The sequence below is a fragment of the Perkinsus marinus genome, assembly GCF_000006405.1.
Source record: "Perkinsus marinus ATCC 50983 genomic scaffold scf_1104296929422, whole genome shotgun sequence".
Taxonomy (NCBI): Eukaryota; Perkinsozoa; order Perkinsida; family Perkinsidae; genus Perkinsus; species Perkinsus marinus.
In genome coordinates, this window is record NW_003216446.1 from 239,043 (window position 1) to 259,859 (window position 20,817).

A 20,817-nucleotide genomic window follows, 5' to 3' on the forward strand; every position below is an offset into this window, starting at 1 on the left:
TCACCGAGAAGATCCGAAAGCGGGCAACCGGACATTTCATGGATTCTTAGTTTATCCAATATACTATATTGGAAGCATTTTATTCCGGATAAACGGTGTCATTTCCGGATACGTGACCAGGAAATGCTGTTGAGGACCTTAAGCGCTGCAGGTTTGACCATAAGACCTGCCAGGTTTTTGAAGAGCAAGTCAGAGGAGATTCCGGAATCGTTCCTCAAAGTTTGAGAATCGATTCCAGCATCTACACAGCCTTGTCTATTGACCGGGCGGTCAAACCGAGCGAAACATCGCATCCTGGGTATAGCTTTTCCGGATTCACCTATCATTATTCCTGATATGAAGGACATGCACTTCAAATAGCCAATGTGACAGCTGTCATCGGCATGTAGGAACGCGTCGAGTTCAGGGAGAGGCGCATGTGTCGGGACCCAAATTTGGATGTTTCAAAGAAATGCCATGCGAACCCCATGATGGGGTGAAGCGTTTCTCTCTCGTGAGAGCCTTGTGCGCGATCCGACACCTTCCTGAGGAAGGCTTCCTCCTACATTATGTAGGTTACATATGACATCCTGAATGTCCAATACCAATACTGCCGATAGCCAGATGGAGGCATCTGTACTACACATTCTGTAGTACTAAGGAATCCTCAGTGAGGATACTGAAACCCCGACATCATAGCTAAGCTATAATATCTCAGTTGCTATCTCGCACCATAGCCGTCACGTTGAGCTATGCCATGCATCCGTACGACATTCTCATCAGACTCATCAAACTCAACGAGATAAACCACGAACATTATATACCTTTCAACATGGCGGTATTTATATATTCAACAACAGCTGTCTTTGAGCTACTGGAGAAAGTTTGCCGATGTCGCTGCCGAGTGCTCTTTTCATCGACCAATCGACTTAGAGGCTCTCGATTCCAGCAAGCCCCAGCGTCATTGACACCAGCGCTCACGTCCACATCGTACCTGCCAAATTCTATAAAGGGTTTCTCCACCGAAAAATCTGCAGACTACGGATGACCCAGACGATACGATAGCCTCCCCCCAGAGGTCGCTGCAGACCCTATGAGAATATTGAGAGGAACGTGTGAAGATGGATATCACATCAAGGATGTGAGTTGCATTGAAGATGGATCAATGAGTAGCGGACCTTACGTGCCGAGCGGAGGCCTTCGACAGCCCTGTTCCAATATAGGGTTGATATCCCTGAACCGCGGCTCGCGGTTTATGACGACGCCTAGGCGATCGATAGTAGGGCGATGTGAATTATCTACCGAGCATAAATCGGCCGAATCGAGTGGGATCGGTCTGTCACCAGTGATACTGAGCCAATCGCGAGTATCTTCCAATTGAGAGTATCCTCTAGCAGCTCTAACTAACCTTCTAGATCCTCTAGACCAGGATGCCCCACTGCGATCGAGTGCAGATGAGATCAGCTGAGTAGGCCTAGAAACAGTACGAAATATATTCCAATTTCGTAGGGGGTCACGCTGATGTAGCCTCACACGCCAAGTGAATGATGAGCCTCTTGTCCCCACTGGTCTTTCTTCTTGAATCTCGGCAGATCAGAGACCCAAACGCCCAATTGGTCGGGCTGAGCATCGCCATAGGAAGGTACCCATCTTTCACCATAGCGCCTTCCGAGTAGCGGATGGTCGAGTTCAAAGGAATCCATCGTGAAAGTAACAGCAACACATGTTCAATCGTTCTGCGCTGATTATGAGTAATTTTCTCCGATGGAATTTCTCGCTCAGCATGTAATCGTCGGCACGCTGCCATATCACTCAATCGCGGATCTTTCGGTAACTGGCTCATCAGAGGTTGCCGAGACAAGCCGACAGGCTTCTCCCAATCACCAGGCAGCCCCCTGCCTGGTTTCACTCACCGTCACTATCACCACATAGGCGCTATAAGCTGACGCCAATCTAGTGTTGGCCAGGTGGAATACGGACTCCCCTGTGCCTAGGTAGTGCATCAACTCGGCCTTCTCTCATATGTCATTAAGGATCGTCGGCTTTGACAGCAGATGGTCGTTGGCTCTATATGGGGCCAGCCCCGAATAGATGGTAGTGGTTCCGGATACCAAAGCCCGAAGCATTGTCCCCTGTCGCTATTGTCCAGTTCCTGCTCCTCGGTCGTTTACTGCTGCGGCGATGGGTTAGTTGATCGTCAGGGTGATCGCTCAGGTGTTGGGTCTTTCAGTGAGGCAAATGGGCTGCTTCGAAGAGTGGTAGTCTTAATACACCCCAACAGGACCATTTTGCCCCACACGGAAGAGGAGGTAGTAGTAGTAGTAGTAGTAGTAGTAGTAGTAGTAGTAGTAGTAGTAGTAGTAGTAGTAGTAGTGGTCGAAAAGTAGCGGCCCTAGTAGAAGGATGGGATCGTTGATGGGCAGGTGAGGCTTAGTTGTCAAAGAATTACGAAGAATGGTGGTGACAGCGAGGCGGGGGAGGGGGAGTATCATTGTAGTTATTTCTTACTGTGAACTGATTTCGAGGACGTCGCAATGAGGTTAAGACGAAGTTGGCTTGATGGTGGCAGTCACTATCAGGGACTCTGGTTAGTCTCATATTGGCGCCAATCTGAGAGGCTAAATCTGATAGAGATATGGTATTTTATGGAATATCTGGTGTAGTGGTAGCATTCAGTGAATCCGATTGATGGTTGCAATGATGATAGGTGATGGGTTCTATTATCTCACCCTCTACTTTTTACTTGCAGATAGCTTACTGTATAACCTACGCCGTCAGAATCCGAATCAGAACCGATGGACATCTTGATGACTCCTGACGATTGCTGATGAGGGATGTGGGGGAAGAAAAGAGGTGAAGTCGGATGAGGACGATAAAAATGTTTTCGAGAAAATGTCGAAAACGCTGCGAGAGTAAAATTGCACCGACAGGCCTGGATGATCGATGATACACTTGAGTAGAGCGAGGAATCTTCGCATCCTATATGCATCGGTCGCGCGTATCTTTTATAGGAGTTTTCGAAACCGATGAAGGCAACTGAGCATTTGATGTTATCCTAAACCAACACTGAGTCCTCCCTGTTGCATCGTTATCGAGTATTTGGATTATGTAGTGAGAATTGTGTATAGTAGATTCCCTGTGGATAATTCGATATCGAGTATAGTTCTTCCCATCTGGTTTCTTCCACCCACCTTCTGAGGAGACTTTTAGTAACAGTTGCTGGTGATGCTGAGAATGGTTATTGTCGGATTACCTGAATGTATTGGCTCACGTCGTTACCCGATGGAAACTTTTCCATGTATCAAATTAACATCTGATGTCGCAGTTTCCCATAGTGGGAATCTTCCTTCCGTACGGTTGGTTCTTGAGTTGAGTCGTTAACTGGAAGGGGCTAAAAGGGCGATTTTCTTGATAGCTTTAGCTCGAAGAATCTTCGACGAAGATGCCTCGTGAGATTGTTACTCTTCAAGTAGGACAATGCGGAAATCAAGTTGGCAGCGAGTTTTGGCAACAGTTGTGCGCTGAGCATGGTAGGCTAGATGGGGACCTATTCCGTATCTTACCCGCTTGAACCTAAGATATGTTCGTCAGGTATCGACCCCGATGGTATCCTAAAGCCACCTCCAGCCAACCAACCTCCTGCCGAGGACCGTAAGGATGTGTTCTTCTATCAAGCAGATGATGAACATTATATTCCTAGGTGAGGAGGTCCCTGGTTCGAACCCTGGTACCGGCGCCTCTGTGGGATCTGTTGCTTTCTGTCGTAATGAACTTGAGAGCTGGGGAAATTCTGAGGTTCTCAAACCCTTGGGTGTAATTCGTGATCGAGATAGAGCGCTGAATCCGACAACAATTTGTTTTCCCTATTTACAGTTGAACAGTGTGGAAAATATGCGCACGTGTGTTGGTGATGATATAAGAATTTTGAGGAGATTTTGGGAAATTATTGTTGATTTTTGTATACTTCTACCCTGAGAGTATAAATTCTCATAATGTAGCTGTGGAAGCTCTTGAGCTCAGCTGAGGAAACCAAACGTAGTATATTCCGACACTGCAGTTGTTGGTAACTCAATAACAAACTCGTCAACTACTGCTGTTGGTGTTGGCAAAGCCAACTCTTGTACTCGTTTTGAAAACATATTCAAATTCTTTCTCTCCAGGGCTCTTTTGATCGATCTGGAGCCCAGGGTTATCAATCAAATACAAACCTCCGAATTCAAGAACCTGTACAACCCAGAGAATATATACATGTCGAAGGAAGGAGGAGGAGCAGGTAGCGCGCGCCCGGATGATCGATTTGGACATGTGAGCTTAGGCAACAACTGGGCTAAGGGTTACTCACAAGCAGAAGCAGTGCAGGAGGAGATCTGCGAGATGATTGATAGAGAGGCTGATGGCAGCGACTCGTTGGAAGGGTTTATGTTGTTACACTCTATTGCAGGGGGTAGTGAGGGGGAATCTTGCACTCTTGCATTTCCTCAACGCTGAATGGACACTAGACTGTGGATTTATTCATAGCATGATAGTGGAGATGTGTTGTCGAAGATGTTTGGTAGGTACGGGATCGGGCATGGGTAGCTATTTGTTGGAGACGCTATCCGATCGGTATCCGAAGAAGCTGTTGCAGACGTATAGTGTCTTCCCGATGCTCACTGAGACTTCTGATGTTGTGGTACAGCCGTACAACTCGGTATTGACGTTGAAGAGGTTAGGATATGGCGAAGGTGTGGTATGGAGACTTGTTGTTATTCAGGTTGGCATTAAATGCTGATGCGGTAGTGGTATTGGACAACACTGCTTTGAATAGGATCGCAGCAGATCGACTTAAACTCAGTAAGGGGCTTCGAGACACCTTGCTTCTATTGAAATCGAGTAATGTGTTTTATCGTTATGTTGGCTTTTTCGGGCCTGATCCGTATCAAGTTGTGAGCAACCTTGGATATTAATACCCATGACTTGTTCTATGGGATAGTCGCTTTTCTTTATCTCCTTAGCCACGCCAAGTTTCGCTCAAACGAATCAATTGGTATCAACAGTGATGTCAGCGAGCACAACCACTTTGAGGTGCCATTCGGACCTGTTTTGTATCTTGCCAGCTTCGACTTTAGATATCCCGGATATATGAATAACGATATGGTGTCGATAGTTGCTAGTCTGATACCAACACCAAGATGCCACTTCCTAATGACAGGGTGAGAGTCCGGTTGCATCCGTGTTCATATGTGCACTGCACTAGTAGTTAAGAGGGTTAGTTATCTTTGCTTCTGCTGGAAAGGGCGCAGGTTCGATCCCTGGCTAGAGTATTTTCTGGTGCAGTTACACTCCTCTAACGGCCAATACGTCCATCGTTCATCAAGCTCATTCAACCGTACGTAAGACAACCGTGATGGACGTTATGAGGCGGTAGGCAGGAAGGATTTCACTTACTGCTTCGCTCCGCTCAATTTTAGTGCATTTTCAGACTCCTCCAGCAGAAGAATCTGATGGTTAGCGCGTCGACACGGAGGGGAGCTTATATATCTGTGCTGAATATTATTCAGGTTGAACGATCGAGATAATCGATCACGTGATCGATTTTGTTATTTACAGGGTGAAGTTGATCCGGCGTCTGTTCATAAGAGCTTGCAGCGCATCAGGGAGAGGAGGTTGGCTAGATTCATACAGTAGGCAGGTCCCGGGTTCGATCCCTGGTAGAGTTATTTTTAGGTGGGGTCCTGCCAGCATTCAAGTGGCGTTGGCGAGGCAATCACCTTATGTTCAACACGCTCATAAAGTCTCTGGACTCATGCTGGCTAATCATACTTCAATTAATACATTATTTGATAGGTGCGCTCACCAGGGATCGAACCCGGGACCTCTGTGTCGACAATTCCAAACAATAATACAATTACTTTGTCACTAACAATACTTTATATATAGTGGTAGATTGCTGCGCGCTCTCCTCGGAATTCGGTTTTGTATATCTTGCCAATTCTACTCCCTGGAGTAAGTTCAGATATGCAGTGTTTGCATCGTCAGGTGTCTGAAGCAATACGATAAGCTGAGGAGTAGAGGGGCTTTCTTGGAGCAATATCGTCAGGTCCGGGGATAGAACCCGGGTCGATCGATTCAGAAAGGACTGGTCTTAGGAATCGATATTTGCTGATGACTTGGAAGAGTTCGACCATGCCAGAGAGACTGTGGCTCAGCTGTCGGCTGAGTACGCTGGGGAACCGTCACGCGCCACGAAATTATCTACTCAGATATCGCGCTGCTGAGAAGGATGATTACATTACTGGTGGGTTCATGAATCAGACCTCAGCTGAGGTGAGGCCACACGAGGGGAGCGTTGAGATGAGATGAAGGAGTGGTATCGGTTTGCACCACTTTAAATTTCTATTTTATCTGATTTTGTGAAACGTGGATGTTCGTTGATCTAGGCTTATTCTGTATCTTCTAGACTTGAACCTAAGATATGCTCTTGTTTAGGGTGGTGGTGGTAGCAGCACTACAGTCGTCGACAACAGCACTTCGTCCCTCCGCATGGGTGGGCCACCACCACCTCCTCATCCTGACTCAGTGTCTGTAGGGGGTATGTAATTAATCATAATCATCATCATCATATGTTTCCCTCTACTAGCATTGTAGTAGTGTAGTCAATTTTATGGAACTTGGCAGCATTTCTAAAGGCGTAGCGGGATGTCGATGTAGGATTCACAGCGGAGCGAAGCAACTTTTTTTCTTCTCATTTTCTGCCGATATGGCTCCCACATACGAGTCTTTATCCCAATCCTTGAGGAGGAGCATTAACTGCTTAGTAGATGGGGACAGGCGACTGAGGACGGAGGGGATCATAACGATAAAAAAGGGCATAGAGACGGCTGTTTATCAAGGTGGGTCGCAATCATCCGGACTAGCTACATGGCCTTGTCTCGTAGCTACCGTATTGTTATCAACTCTTTTGTATATAGCAATCTCACCCTCCTGTAGTCGTTGAGTAGAATAGTGCACATGTCGTTACGATGAGTATAGCGGACAACCAACTCGTGCGTGCCAACTTGATATGCAGATGTGAAGAATGTGCGTAATAATGATAGTGAACAAGTTGTCGCTATCATAGTCTCGAAAGGCTACTCTTATCACATCACATTTTCATAGCAATGTTTACATTGTTTATGCGACTTAGTTTCTGATCGATTCTCATTAATCTCGAAAAACAACGTACATTCTCTTAGTTCGCATATCGAATTTGCACACATTGCAGAAATCGATAAGGAGGGTTTGACTTATGATCAGGCCAAGATGCGCTACCAGCTGTATCGCGGTTGTACTATGAGGACCTCTATAAGCCATTGATGAGGCTATTGACGGACTCTGTTGAGAAGGTGGGGACGTCGATAACATGCGACTGAAGGGATATGTCTCTGTCGTGTAGGAATATGTACTTGCTTTCCTCAGCTGAGTGCGGAAGATATTCGGGTAGAAGTTTACAGAAACCAATGAAAAATTCTCTAAATTTTCTCGCAATGACATATCTAGTTGACCATATGCATATCCCTCCATACTGTTCCGACATCCTCTGTGGTGTGTTGCCTTCCTATGGTGACACCACAGAGGATATCAACCGGTGAATATTCTCATTAATATCTCAAGACTACCATAGTAGAGGAATTCATTAATTCAGTCGCACTTTGCAGCCTAGCTGTACAGTGCTAGAGGAATGTTGAGAGCGACTTCAACTTGCTTCTAAAAATGGTTATCAGCTACAGTGTAGAGGCTATAGTTGATGGGCGCCGGAAGGATCCTTCCTGGGAATTGAAAGCACTCTCGGTAGGTTCGCACTGTGGCTGTTGAAGTGATGACGGAATTGGCGAACTTTTTAAACGTTGAGACGATCGAGGAGACCTCAACGGTACATTTTATCTCATACCACACCTTCGTTTCATCCTGTGTAGCAGCTGGTCGTTACCGGCATATGCAATCGTATACGCAACGGTCAAGAGTCTTCCGAGGAGCTCCGCTGTGAGCTGATATCACTGCTGAGGACCATCATCAGGCGGGCTCCCAGGTCGCCAGAGATTCATAAGCTTTCCAACGATGTGAGTGTGGGAAACAATCACCCTGCTGTAAACGCTGATCCGAGAGTTGGAACAGCTGAGCGAATCGTTAACAATTACAAGTCGCGAATGCAGTGGTGTGTTGTGGCACCGATTGGAGCTTCTTAGAGGAATTCCCAACACGAACCTCATGCGAAGAGGAAGATCTTACTTGTGTAGATCTGTGGTCTACTACTACTGCCAACTTTGTCGAGTTGACGTTTAGATAATCGATACGTGTGGTAAGGCAGTAGAGGATCGTTGTCCTGATGTAAAGAAGGAAGCCTGTGAGCTAGTCAGGGTCGTCGTCAATGCAATACCAGGGGATAAGGTATACCGATAATAGTGGCTTGAGACGATATGCTCTTATAGGTACTGGGATGCTCATCAGCTCGAAACGACCTCGTTACGGCGTTGGTTCACATAACTAAGCATCAGCAGTGGAAGGTGGGGGAAGGAGGGGGTCCTCAAGAGAGCACCCGTTGAAAGGTCCGTCACCGAGCGGTCATGGCCATCACGGATCTCATGTTGGTCAAAGCAACGTTTAAGCTGAATCGAGGTAAGGGTAGGAGGAACCTTCGCTGTGCGATGCGAAGATACTCCCAGGTCCAGATTGTTTGATATCAGCAGGCCCGTCAGTGCCGCAGTTGTTGTTCTTTGCTCACACAGAGGAGGTCATCAACTCGGTTACAGGGGGTACAGCGCACGATGGACTAGTGAGAGATAGGAATGACAAGGTGAAATCTTGGAATCTTGCTATCTTGCATTTCCTCAACGCTGGTGGTAGGTGCGAGCTGCTGTTGTGGACATGTTGGAGAAGATTTTGGTAAATGGTGTGGAGATTGATTGTGAGAAGTAGGGGGAGAAGGCGTATCTTTCGCACAGCGAAGATTCTGTATATCATGCAGTGTGAAGGCGATGATAGTGGGCATCGCAGGGGAAACGTCCGTTGAGGCTGAGGAGGAGTTGATAGCAACGCTGACGCCTGACTGGGAGAAGCGGACTCTGGCCCAGTTGATGGTTATGGCTGGTGATGAGAAATGTAAGGAGTATCATGATGATATGCGTAAAATATGTTGGTCTTGCAGTGTCGGCTCGAGCATTCGATGCTCTACATAGAGTAGCAGTCCGTAAGCGTGAGGGGTTGCTGGATCTAACGAAAGGGTTCGAGAGTGGCGCTTGTACTGCGTTGAGAAACTTCTTGACGATCCCTCCTCGCCCCAGTGACCTGCCAGAGGGTGGTCGCTTCGATGGGATCCGACCGATGCAGCGAGAGGAGGTGTGCAAGTCGGAGGAATCACGATGGTATGGGCAGGGATTGGACCTGTTTTGTATCTTGTATGTGGCGACCTCAGGTACGCATCTATTTTCGCTGAGTCGTTGATCCGCTTTGCTTTGAATGGCATGATCGAGTGGACAGCCTCCACTGGTATCAGAGAGCAAACGATAAACATGTGCATAGTGAGTGGAAAAATGACGGTTCTGGGAATCGATCCTACGACCTCTTCTGTGGCAGGCAGTGATGATGATGATTGACATCCAGCAGACCATCCCGTTCGTCGAAGAGCTCATCATCCATCTATACAAAGCCATCAGGGACGACGATGTTGATGCTGAGAAGAGAGTCACCCACGCTTGCCGTAGGTCCTCTATTTATTCCTCATGGGAGAGCACTCGGAGCACAGTATTGGAATTTTCGTTCACTTCCTTCAACTTCACTAATCATAGAAGAGCACATACGAATTCGGGTAGAAGTGCTCATAATTTCCTCAGAATTTCCATATTGTCATCACCAACACATGTAGTTGACCATGTGCATATTTCCCCCCTCACACTGAAGACAGCGTTTCGGATCAGTCGTCTTGTACCTATTAGGCATCCTGTTTGGAGTGGTTGTGAATCGACTTGGTGGTGAGTGCTTCGACAAGATAGTGAACACGATGGCTCAGCATGTTGGATGTGTGTTGGATGCGAAGAGAGAAGTTGCGCGTGCGTGCAGATTGCCATACCATCACATGGCCACATCGTGGTGTTTTTAGAGGATGGTAACTTCTGGGATGAGGAGAAGTTGGGGCGAGTGACGAGTCGAGTGGTGGGGACAGCGAGGACGATGAGTCATTACAGAGTGACTACTCGTGAGGGAGCTCAGGTGAGAGTCTGGTTTATGCGATAACTTTATGATGATGGGATAGCACCACACTGCAGTTGGGGTATAGTTGAGGAAGTAGGGGAGGAGTGGTATTGAACTTCATCGAACGTCGTCCGTATGGAGTTCCACTTAACCTAGCTAATATCTTGGAAGCAATCGAGCATAGACGTGTGATCTGGATATAACTCGATGATAGTTTCGACAATCGGAGAACAAAGTGAAGCAATGTTCAGCCTAGTGCTGATACAGCACTCACTGGGGCGCGCGCCATTAGTACAAGGAAGCCTCCTATGGAGTGTTGATAGCGACCGACGGAACGGCGTGATCCGCAGGAGTGAGTATCCGTTTATCCACATCAGGACCTCCTTCTCCTATTGGGCGATGGTATCGAAGTCCATGCGGGCCATAGTATCCGCACTGACGTTCTCTCTACCATTCTCGACATCATTCACACCTGCCTCACTATTTCGGTCGATACCATCAGTGGGATCCCTCGAGTGCTTAAAGGGATGCTCTATCTCGAGGCTGAGTCCCGGAAGGAGAAGGGCACGACAGGTGGGGTCTAGTCGAGTCTACATGGAGTTGGCCTCGATCAGTATCGTATCCTTTTTCCAGGTCTAACAGATGCTCTCGTTACTCGTGTATTCAGCCTCCTATTGCAGTGCTTGGCCTCTTTGGAATCTTCCGAGGTCGCCATAGTAGCGTTCTCTGTACATACCACTCATTCGCTACATCAGGTCGAGGAGTGCATATCCTTATTAGCTCTTCGAGAGGGAACTTCCCCAGCAGCTGTCTATGATATGTATTTTGATGTTCAACTGGTAGGCGAGGCTTCGTCGGGTTCAATTCCCTTACCCGTTCAGTCGGGGATATTATCCGAAAGTATGCATGATAACTGGGCCGACTCCGACCCCACTCGGAAGATGCTGCATGAGCTATTGATCCGCAGCTCTGAAGAGAGCCTAGCGAAGTGTTTAAATGATGGGAAGGAGGAGGAGGGTTTGGGAGGACAGCTCATGAAGGTGAATCTTAGGTTCAAGCTCATATGATACGGATTAGGTTAGATGCTGTGCTACCAGTCGAATCCAGAACAGTGCACACCGAGCTGCCGTGTGGATGTCATTGAGATCATTTACGACATCGCCAAAAGAGCCGCTGAAAACCGCGGGTGAGCCGACCAGTCGCCACTCCATCATCATTAATATCAGGCCCCTACTGGATGCTTTGAAGGCTCACGGCATTGCTACTATTACGGAGCCTCACAATGTTGCTATCGGGTGTAGGTCGATCGTGGTTGCTGAAGTCGACTCTCCCACCACTCAGGTGTATCGGTCACCCTCGACTTGCCTATAGCATCCCCTCCTGTTGTCACTCTCCTCAGAGGAGTTATTCTCCCCAACTTGATTTGGCGACCAGGCCAGGTGGGTTTCCTATAGTCGAGGGTTAATGACCTCTTGGGTGTTTTAGGCGAATACGAGAATACGAAAGGCGACTCTGGTGGCCCTTCATGCACTATTCCCGGCTGTCGACAGCTGTTGGATGAGATTAATCGCGGAAGAGTTGGTATGGCCTGTTGAGGATCCTCCTCCCTCTGTGGAAGCCCCCGCAGTTACCTCTCGTGAAGAGCTGTCTAGATGATTCCTTCACCCCTGATAATCGTCATCTCGCCACCACTGTTGTTATTGATATATTTGAGAAGATGCTCGTGGACGGTGACCAGCATTGTGATGAGTTCGATGCGGAGGTCCTCAGAGAATGCTATCCCGATATGCTCAAACGCTTGGATGACAGTGTGGACGAGATCCGGTGGGGAATCCAATGGGTGCGGCATTGGAGGACTCTTTCGTGTTTTGTAGGATATTATCGTGTCGAGCATTGGAGGTTCTGATGGGGATTTTGGCCAGCAGGCCGGGTACCATGAAGGCTCTGTCGAACAGCGTCTTTGGTAGATGACCCTATTGCTACGACTACCACTGAAGAGGCTCTTTAGGGTACATCGTGCGTGCTTTATTCGTCCACTTGGACGACAGTAATATGCAGCTATCTAAAGCCGTGTATGCTACTTTGAGGAAGGTGAGGAGGAGATTGCGTGGAACCCATGACGGTGATGATGATGGTCAGGCGTCCATGGCGGGTGGGAGCGCATTCGAAGCGGAGGTTGATACGGCAGCTGCTAACTCTCTCCAACCTGACCTTTGCCTCTCCCTCCTCAAGAAGGAAGTATCGACATAAGGACATGTATCATGCTCATCTGTCTGATTCGAAATTGGTTGAGTTATCCGTTGTGGTCGCACTGGTGAGCCGATTCGAGACTGTTCCGTGATGAATTATCAGTCGGGAGGGCGTGAAGGGGAGAAGAAAGACAGAAAAGAAACTCGAGCAAATTATTGCATTCGTAGATTTGGAATGTTTGGAATCTTAATTGGTTGAACCAACGGTAGAGCTCGATGCTTCCATGTTGATAGTTTGCAATAAGTCTTTTACGCCTAATGACCTACTTCATAAGTAAGATAATACACGTCCGAGAGTTCGTGACTTTGACATGGTATGATAATGAATCCATGATGAGGAACCGGGAGGGTATTACTAAACGTGCTTATTTAGCCTGGCCTGAGTTGAGAGGAATCAATATCAATCTGGTTATTTACGACCAATAGGGCCGTAAATACAGGGGCGATCCGTGGCGGATGACTAATGGCGACGCTCTTGCCGTGAACGGTGGTCAAGGTATGGTCGGAGATGGACGCGTTTGGCTCGAAATGACTGTGGAAGTCGATGGAACGAATGGATAAGGTGGGTGGATAATGTTCGGTGGAACGCATGTCATCAATTAGGCCCTTCCTGAAGTTTTCGATTACAAGAGAAAGGACACCTCCACGAAAATTTACATTGGCGCAATTTTTCCCACTATCATCAGTTTCCTCAATCGCCCCACATGACTATTATCTGGATTGGTGCGTTTAGTTTTTCAGTTGTCATCATAATCGGTGAGTTAATGCACTTGATTTATGGTTAATGCCAGTAACCATAAATTGAGTGCATTCCAGGGGTGGCTGTAGCCCAAGAAATTTCTGGAAATTTCCGAGGGGGTTCAGAATTTCCAAGAAAAAAATCCAAAATGCCCCAAAGCACAGCTCTTTGGTCATTCCTGTGAGAGATCCATCGCGAAGTCGCTCAACGAATGACGGATACATTTTGTATGTGTGTCATGTGTAAGCGACAATGATTATCGTTTCTATGCATTCTCTGGGTTGTATTTATATTAGTACGGTACTCCTCAGGGGGCGCGAGACTAGGCGCAACGAGGACCTCGTTGAGTTAACATCACGCAGGCCCTAGAAATCGATATGCTTCAGAAGTTCTACAGTAGCACTTATGGTGCAGGTTCCCTCTTGGTTGTGGATAATAGACTACCAATAGGGCATAAAAGCGGGCTCTTTGATTTCAATACTTTTCCGCCACAATCTGCGATGCCATTTTGAGAAGAAAACGCTCGTTATATCGGGGAATAGTTAATCTCGATGGGTATGTAAACATTGCGGGAGCACCATGCTCCAAATATGCGACAATATTACCACTCTGGGAAACGCCGTGAACAATGTTCCCTGCTTAAGCAGCTCAGCGAGAGATCGTTCTTCGTACTTTCCTACTAACAGCTACCACGCATCTGACCTAGGGATCGAAGGACCAAGCCCTATAGGAGCTCGACCGAAGAATTCGAACAAGTTCCAGATGAGCTAGCTTTGAAGCGCTTCAATGTTAAGCTTGCGATATCTATGATGGTGAATTGCTGGAGCTCAGCGAGTATTGTTAACCCTCCTTTTCTGAGTTCGCTTGATGAGCTGTTTGAAGAATACTCATCCAGCTCTCATAGGAGTGTTTTCCCTTGTATGCTTAGCCATTGAGGAAGTAAAATAGTAATAAAAGTTCCCAAAGGCGAGAAGATTAAAGATGGCAGAGCGTATGACATCGAAGGGCAGCTACGAGCAGAGCGCTCGGACAGCTCAAACAAAAATATGCCAGTTCACCCTCCGGCTCTTGGTTGCGTGGCCCACAGACACCAGCTTTTGATTTCGGACTTGACACGTTTAGCTCAAGTAAAACATCAGTCGCAATCGCCCGCGCACTTGGATCAATTCAGTGACTCATCTCAGTGCTGTTGCTTGGCGAGGAGATAAAAAAGAATACTCAGGTACTGAGTGTCAGTATAAACAGACTATAGGACATAAGGACTAAGGACATAATAGCCGTCTGTCCTCTACTCGATTCGAACGTCGAAGGTGTGATGCAACAGTTATGGAGTATGATCCTGATCATAGTATTGCGTGTGGCCTGTAGGCGGATCCGGGAAGAGCTTGCTGAAGTGGTGCGTGAGATGGGGCCCACCCGCAAGGGTCTAAGTTTTAGATCCTTGCGGGGCCCCATCAATCTCATTAGACCCAGGCGAGCCTCGCCTTAGACTCTAAGGCGATGCTCGCCTGGCGAGCGCGGATGGTTCTTGCCACCGGACACTAAGTACCTAAGGTGCTGTAGCTGAAGTGCATCTATTCAGAGCGATTCTTCAGATCAACCCATCAAGTTCCCTGAGAAGACTTATGGAGTCTACAATATGGACTGCTCATGGACTCTAAATGGCACCCTGAATGCAATATTGGTGGTCATTATTATCCTCACTATGATCATGGCTGGACAGTTGATGGCAACATTAATGGCTACGCGAGCATCCAGCTTGAGATTTTGCTATGCACCTCTAACAGAGCTCCTCAGCTGTATCATACTAGTTTTCTTCACACTTGTGAACATCACTGAGAATCTCAGTCTGAGATGTACCTCCACTGTGGAAGCTTCACAGGATCCCGAACTCACCAGAAAATCAGAAGAGTGCACTACAGAGACGAGTTAGTAACCCGTCTCTGTGGCGCACCTTCCTGACTCTCTGATTTAACTCGGATTTACACTAGGTCTTAAACTTCTCAGTACTAGGTGGTGAGCGCATCTAACCATCAGACTCAAGCGCAACCGTCAACATCTCCGGTATCGTGTGATGAACCAGCGAGCGAGTGTGATACACTGCGTGTGATGTCAGAACTTATAAGTCTTATAATGCCCTCAAGACTCTCAGTATCATCTTATAATATAAGATGATACTGAGAGTCTTGAGGGCATACAGAGAAAGCGGGAGTGATGCACGAGTGGCAGTTGGACTGCGCCCCAGCCTCGCAAGATTCTCGATGTGGATTTACCGAATATAGTGGGAGGTCACCTATAGTTCCAGTCTGGAACTTTCAGATGACCTAGAACCTCTCGGCATCACACGCACAACTTGTGACCCCTAGCTTGTGACACATAGGGCTTGAATCGAGCCGGTCGAGTCGACCGTGTCGGGCCGACACTGTCGGCCAGAGTAGCTCCGGAGAATCACTACTGGATCTATCAAGAAAATTATCAAGACGCGAGGAATCACTTCGCGCCACCCGAACACTCAACTCGAAAGTCTCGGAGACCAGGAACAAATTGGTGAACTTCAAGAACGGTAATCGTGCGTAGAGATAGTCGATTACCCCGAGTAATTTACTTGAGCAAGTCTTGCTTTCAATGAACTGCATTCGAGCCGAGCTCGCTGCCATGGAGTAGATGTATACTGTATAAGTGTGTTACCCTTCTAGATCATCTAACCTAGATGGAATGAGAAGTGAGAGAAAGACACCACTGTGGATCAGCTAGGGCTCAGGGAATGTACCACACCCCAGCCGCACTGCAGCTGCTGTCGCTAACTCTATCACGACTGTGATTCCGCCGGCGAGTTCTACAACTGGTCCACAAGTGAGCTCGTCGGACGCGTGAACGACCGGTTATCAGCGATCCGTGAGATTATCGAGATTATACTTCCTCTGGACGATGAAGGGGCTATCCTGGCGGCTACGGAAGTATGAAAAAACTATCCGAGAAGAACTCGTTCGAGCCTACGCCGAAGCACAAGCGTAATCCCCATGCTTTAACGAGCTATACCCTGTAGAATCTACAGTGTAGATCCTCTGTGATAACTCCTATGAGTGTATTCCATAAGACGCTTGGAGCGTCTTACACAACCTGAGTCCCAAAAGCCATCCATGCTGGACGCATCCCTTCCTTCTCGCTCAGCAGGAAACCCACCGACGCTGAGGTTGGAGGAGGCATACGACAAACAGACGCCCGCAAAAACGAATATTCACTGCGAGGCCAGATTCACGTATGCAGACCCGAGCGTGTTTACAACTACAGGATATAAGTTAAACAGGATTAAAGTTTAATGATTAAACCCCCAAATGTAATATCCGGGAAATGGCCGGGAGAGAAGACGCTCAAACGCCTCACACTAGGAGACCATCACCTCCCATTTACGCTGCGATTAGCCTGCTAGCCAAACCTCACTCACAATCAATTCGCACATGCCCTTGAACACACGAAAGTGCGACTATGTCGTCTGAAAGGTACCTCAGCTGAGTATTTCCCCTCCGAGAAATCCTAGTCTATTTCTCTGCGACAGGGAGCAGAACACAAGACCACGGAGAGCCATTCCAACCGATAGTTGACAGACGAGCCGGCGGTCGAGATCTTCAACTATTGGATGGGCCCCGTTTGGCGGGCCCTAACGAGTACATGGACGCCGATGCGTAACGGCTCACCGCCACGTGGCCTCATGCGTATGTTGTAGACCCACTTCTCACGCAACGTTGCTCCATCTGTGGGAAAGATAGTGCCATTTTTCCCATTTATTATCGCTTTCGTGGTTGCCTCGAAGACATCGAAGAATAGCAAAATCCCATCCCCCATTGGGGCAGGAAAGGAGATTAGGAGTACGGTACGTACGAACAAGCCCTATGAGTAGGTTGGTGAGTCTGATGCCGTTGAAGATGATCCTCGATGTGCCCCTGCTGTACCTGCACCAAGTCCACCTGAGTTACACAACATCACTGTCGTTATTGAAATGATAATTGCATTTATGGTAATGCCTAATTATCATGTCTGAGCCGAGGCTTCACATTCGACCGCTCGATGCTCTGCAAGGCCAGCGAGCTCCACCACCTGTCCGCAGCCGTAGCATTGTGTCAGGCTGGGACAATCCCGCCAATAGTGGAAATCCAGAAGGTCACTCTGGAGGGCGAACTCGGGGTCCGAGTATCCACAGAATTGACATACGACGGCCGCTGGGGGCTCCTTGGCAGAGTCGGGCTACTTATCAGTAAAAATCCATCCCGAGATGCGCTGAATAGCACCAACCTGACTATCATTGGTTTGAAGTCTCCGCTGTGCTCCTGAGGTCCTGCCGACACTCTTGCTATTGCTCGCCCGTCGGCCGTGGAGTATCCGATCTATTTCCGACTCGATAGCCTGATGAGGTCGTAGGCCCCTCGTAGGCCCCATCGTCACCTCACCTCCCGTTGTGACTGCCTCTCAATACTCTTTATGAACGGCTTTATCGCATCTCGGCCAACGAGGCTGCAAACCTGCACATCAATCCAGAAGGAATAACACAACTATCAGTGCCCACCTTAGCTGCCAAAGAGACAGCAGACGAGCGAACCTCTGAAGCCGGGCACTGCTTGAGGAGATCAAATGCCATACTCAAAAGCACGGGTGCAGTAAAGCTGCTGTTTCCATGCTGAGAAGAGCAACAATGGGAGCAGCAGCAACAGAGCCCTACTGCGTGGTCAGACGCTCCTCCATCTGTGCCCATGAGACCACAGGTATCAATAACAGCCTGCAGGACGTCACAACGGGCTGAGAGCGCCTTATTGGGTAGGAGCGAGGAAGCCGTAGCAGCTCTGGTACCACCGCGACGAGAAGTAATCTTTAACACCTGCTTGGAATCTTTCTTCCTCCACACGATATAATCCCGCCGTACATGATGAGTGGCGAAAGAGGGGCCGACGTTGACAGCAATAGCCAGGATGGCATTCCTGGTAGCTTCCTGACAGCGCTTGTTGGGGTCCGACAGGCGATCAGTGAGGGCCGGCATGAGAGGTTCCAACATAGTATGGAGGTCACGCGAGCCTCGAGGCATGGTGGAAACCATCTGGTGGGAGATAAATGCCTCACATAGTGATGGTTAATACCTCGTTGAAGACACTATTTGCAGCTGCTTGGAGAAGCCTCATGCATGGTAGGAAGACCTACGATGATGTACCAGAGTAGGGTGGCGACTTTATTTTACATTGGCAATTTTGTCCGTCACGCATTTTCGAACGGCATAGATAGCAGCTTGGGCTCCCGAGACTGCATCCCCCTTGTCCGCCCAGACGCCCTTCTCCAGGTCGTGCTCGGCTTGGATGAATCCTGCCTCGCGGACCCTCCAGTCCTGTGCATGCGTGCTATGTCGATACCATACCTTGCCCAACTCACCTTGCTGACTATACACCGTATGATGTACTCCCCTAGCAGTGCCAATGGAGCCCCCTGAGCCTCGTGAGCAACAGCAGGTGGTAGTATTTCTGAGATCGTCATCACCCCTCCCCCCTCGGCCTTGCAGTACCAGCAGCAGGGAGAGCCTCCGAATTTGGTACGTCGGGCAAGTCAGGATGAGGTCCTCTGTCTCCTCCCAAGGGTGGTGGAGTCTTAGGAGTCCCTCCAGCCTCCATAGGAGCCGCGACCATCGGTGGGGTAGTAGTATTGGCTGTTGCCACCGCATAGTAGGGGTCTTGCCCGAGATATTCCGACTGAAGCAGGGAGGTGACGACTAGGGCCGAGGAGGTTACTACGGGAAGGGAATTCGGACCAGCCTCTAGAATGGACCGGTGTTGACTGCTACCACCACCTCCACCGACGCCTGAAGGGTATCGCTCGCCCTGCATTGTGATGGTAGATTAACCTGCGACTGCTGGTAGCTCATCGTGCACGTTGACGTTGAGTCGAGCAGCACTCGACCCTCCAGCGTAGTTACTCCCATTATAAGCTGAGTAGAAGGGTGGAGGAGGAGAAGGCAGAAGAGATGGACCCACCACTGCTGCTATCGAGGGGGGTACTGCGACCAGAGACCCCAGATAGGGGGGTCTGAAGGGCATTCTGATGGTAGTACTCTTGACGGGCCTGATGGGCAGTCTGAGACTGCCGATAGGGAGGCTGACGGATCGATTGAGTGGCCCCATTGGTCCTGAGTGGGCGATAGCGACAGAATTGTTGGGCGGGGGTGGGGGACCTAAGACGGTGTATTTCCTCCTTGAGAGCCTTCGCTCGGGGGTAGTCTTCCTCTTCGACTGCCATACGTTTGCTCCTCTCGAGCTCGGCCAACGCCCGAGATACTCCTTGCAGGCGAATTATCTCATCCTTCAATCTCATCGCTTCGTCATAGTCCTCCACCTGTCATAGTAAAGGTCGGAGGTTCGAATCCCAGGGTAGGCAATATAACCTCTACTGCCCGCTGCTTCAAAGCCAGCAGCTGATTTATCTGTTTTTGGGTCTCTGGGTCGGCCTCCATATCGAACGCCCCCGCGGGCCCCAGAGGGGAGAAATCCCCGGCGGACGGAGGAGGACGATACACTGCATCCTCAGAAAAATGCTGAGCACAGGGATCGAACCCTACACCTTCCGGTCTCTAAAAATCCCGAGCGCTAATAGCTGCCCGTCCAGAGCCCGATATTACCACCATAGGCGGCCAGTCTATGCCTTGACCCATCCCCATCTCCGCCGCCTCCATACTGTGAACAACCGGTACCGGTATCATTGGTGGAGGAACTGACAAAGGAGTGGTATTAGAGTGTATGGATAATAATTACTATGATTAGGCGAGGGTGGCGGGTCGATGTAGGTACCCAAAATATTTACAGCTATCAACCCCTGAGGTGACATCTTCCCCTCTGCTACTACCACTGCTGCTGCTACTGCTTACCACTTGGGAATGGACATTAAGTTCGTTGATATGACATTTGTGGAGTTTGATTTGTATGAACTTCGCCTCGCAGTCGACAAAGACGGACTTGAGTTCACGAGCTAACCATTGACCTGATGGAAGGTCCCACCGTGCCATCTACAGTTCACGACTTTTCTCATTGGAGTCCAGGGAGAGGTAACCCAATCGTTTGAAAGGTATCGACTCGATAAAGTCGTAACCATCGGGATCCCGAAGAGGGTCATAGGGCGTCCGAGGGCCCTCCACAGACACGTACTGAGGAGTAAGATGGCCCTCAAGGGCAGCATACCACATTTTTACCAATTCTAACTTGGTTGAAATGGCGCTTTGATGGCTAAGAAATTGCATTTGATTGATGGTGCTCCGTCGCTCTAGCTCAAGTATGAGTATCTGGGATGATACTATTAGAGCGATGTGTGGTAGAAGACAGATTAACCTGCGGGTATGCGGGGAACCTTTTAGATATCCACCCTTGGCCGCTGGTCATTCCGACTCCGGTGGTCTCGGGTACCATGAGCTCGCTAGCAGGATGGGCACCATCTTCGGAAGATACGTATACTACTTCGTATCGGAGTCGGACTAACGAGTGGAGAGGACCACAAAGATATTCACGCACGGTGGAGATTCCTGTTACGAGCGCCTGAGCTTTTCTTGGCCATCTCAGCCGAGGCAGCAGCACTGGAAGGGGGGACGGCTTCAGTGCTCGTCATGAATAAATTACTAATGTT

At 48.7% G+C, this 20,817-nt stretch overlaps 7 protein-coding genes across 7 annotated transcripts; 4 read left to right on the plus strand and 3 right to left on the minus strand.

Moving 5' to 3' along the window:
* Positions 1-3,421: 3,421 nt before the first annotated feature.
* Positions 3,422-6,558, plus strand: Pmar_PMAR028671 (tubulin gamma chain, putative; the record flags this gene model as incomplete). The annotated part of the gene is made up of 16 exons (XM_002787364.1): positions 3,422-3,509; positions 3,571-3,679; positions 4,140-4,252; positions 4,295-4,423; positions 4,536-4,686; positions 4,733-4,812; positions 4,974-5,043; positions 5,088-5,171; positions 5,296-5,382; positions 5,441-5,519; positions 5,569-5,642; positions 5,686-5,805; positions 5,998-6,058; positions 6,108-6,178; positions 6,222-6,285; positions 6,448-6,558. The coding sequence occupies 16 exons, from the start codon at positions 3,422-3,424 to the stop codon at positions 6,556-6,558; spliced, it is 1,491 nt and encodes a 496-aa protein (XP_002787410.1).
* A 160-nt stretch (positions 6,559-6,718) lies between these two features.
* Positions 6,719-7,314, plus strand: Pmar_PMAR028672 (hypothetical protein; the record flags this gene model as incomplete). The annotated part of the gene is made up of 2 exons (XM_002787365.1): positions 6,719-6,851; positions 7,223-7,314. The coding sequence occupies 2 exons, from the start codon at positions 6,719-6,721 to the stop codon at positions 7,312-7,314; spliced, it is 225 nt and encodes a 74-aa protein (XP_002787411.1).
* Positions 7,315-8,280: 966 nt separating this feature from the next.
* Pmar_PMAR028673 (hypothetical protein) lies at positions 8,281-8,501 on the plus strand (the record flags this gene model as incomplete). Its single annotated transcript, XM_002787366.1, has 2 exons — positions 8,281-8,385; positions 8,427-8,501. Coding segments are annotated over 2 exons (180 nt in total), but the record flags the coding sequence as incomplete, so codon positions are not given.
* Positions 8,502-8,561: 60 nt separating this feature from the next.
* Pmar_PMAR028674 (hypothetical protein) lies at positions 8,562-12,435 on the plus strand (the record flags this gene model as incomplete). The annotated part of the gene is made up of 21 exons (XM_002787367.1): positions 8,562-8,613; positions 8,685-8,791; positions 8,842-8,909; positions 8,963-9,096; positions 9,143-9,359; positions 9,410-9,515; positions 9,571-9,694; positions 9,930-10,043; positions 10,094-10,203; positions 10,563-10,758; positions 10,819-10,892; positions 10,941-11,024; positions 11,067-11,225; positions 11,268-11,371; positions 11,412-11,482; positions 11,527-11,624; positions 11,671-11,766; positions 11,813-12,009; positions 12,060-12,148; positions 12,194-12,276; positions 12,325-12,435. 21 exons carry the CDS (start codon positions 8,562-8,564, stop codon positions 12,433-12,435), a joined length of 2,394 nt encoding a protein of 797 aa, XP_002787413.1.
* Positions 12,436-17,194: 4,759 nt separating this feature from the next.
* Pmar_PMAR028675 (hypothetical protein) lies at positions 17,195-18,343 on the minus strand. Its single transcript, XM_002787368.1, has 7 exons — positions 18,300-18,343; positions 18,089-18,259; positions 17,888-18,043; positions 17,735-17,845; positions 17,619-17,690; positions 17,464-17,574; positions 17,195-17,415 (listed from the first exon to the last, which is right to left on the minus strand). The coding sequence occupies exons 1-7, from the start codon at positions 18,339-18,341 to the stop codon at positions 17,203-17,205; spliced, it is 876 nt and encodes a 291-aa protein (XP_002787414.1). The 5' UTR covers positions 18,342-18,343; the 3' UTR covers positions 17,195-17,202.
* Positions 18,344-18,388: 45 nt separating this feature from the next.
* Pmar_PMAR028676 (hypothetical protein) lies at positions 18,389-19,034 on the minus strand (the record flags this gene model as incomplete). The annotated part of the gene is made up of 3 exons (XM_002787369.1): positions 18,389-18,541; positions 18,586-18,674; positions 18,716-19,034. 3 exons carry the CDS (start codon positions 19,032-19,034, stop codon positions 18,389-18,391), a joined length of 561 nt encoding a protein of 186 aa, XP_002787415.1.
* A 12-nt stretch (positions 19,035-19,046) lies between these two features.
* Pmar_PMAR028677 (hypothetical protein) lies at positions 19,047-20,811 on the minus strand (the record flags this gene model as incomplete). Its single annotated transcript, XM_002787370.1, has 10 exons — positions 20,724-20,811; positions 20,526-20,668; positions 20,390-20,479; positions 20,221-20,344; positions 20,069-20,181; positions 19,956-20,016; positions 19,823-19,914; positions 19,589-19,774; positions 19,182-19,539; positions 19,047-19,135 (listed from the first exon to the last, which is right to left on the minus strand). Exons 1-10 carry the CDS (start codon positions 20,797-20,799, stop codon positions 19,047-19,049), a joined length of 1,332 nt encoding a protein of 443 aa, XP_002787416.1. The 5' UTR covers positions 20,800-20,811.
* Between the last annotated feature and the right edge of the window lie 6 nt (positions 20,812-20,817).

Bases quoted from the DNA above. Each gene is read 5' to 3' on its own strand.
- Pmar_PMAR028675 (XM_002787368.1), bottom strand. From the start codon at position 18,341: ATGAGGCTTCTCCAAGCAGCTGCAAATAGTGTCTTCAACGAG. The intron at 18,260-18,299 runs GTATTAACCATC...ATCTCCCACCAG, and splicing joins CAAATAGTGTCTTCAACGAG to ATGGTTTCCACCATGCCTCG. The intron at 18,044-18,088 runs GTACGGCGGGAT...GATTCCAAGCAG, and splicing joins CCTCTTTCGCCACTCATCAT to GTGTTAAAGATTACTTCTCG.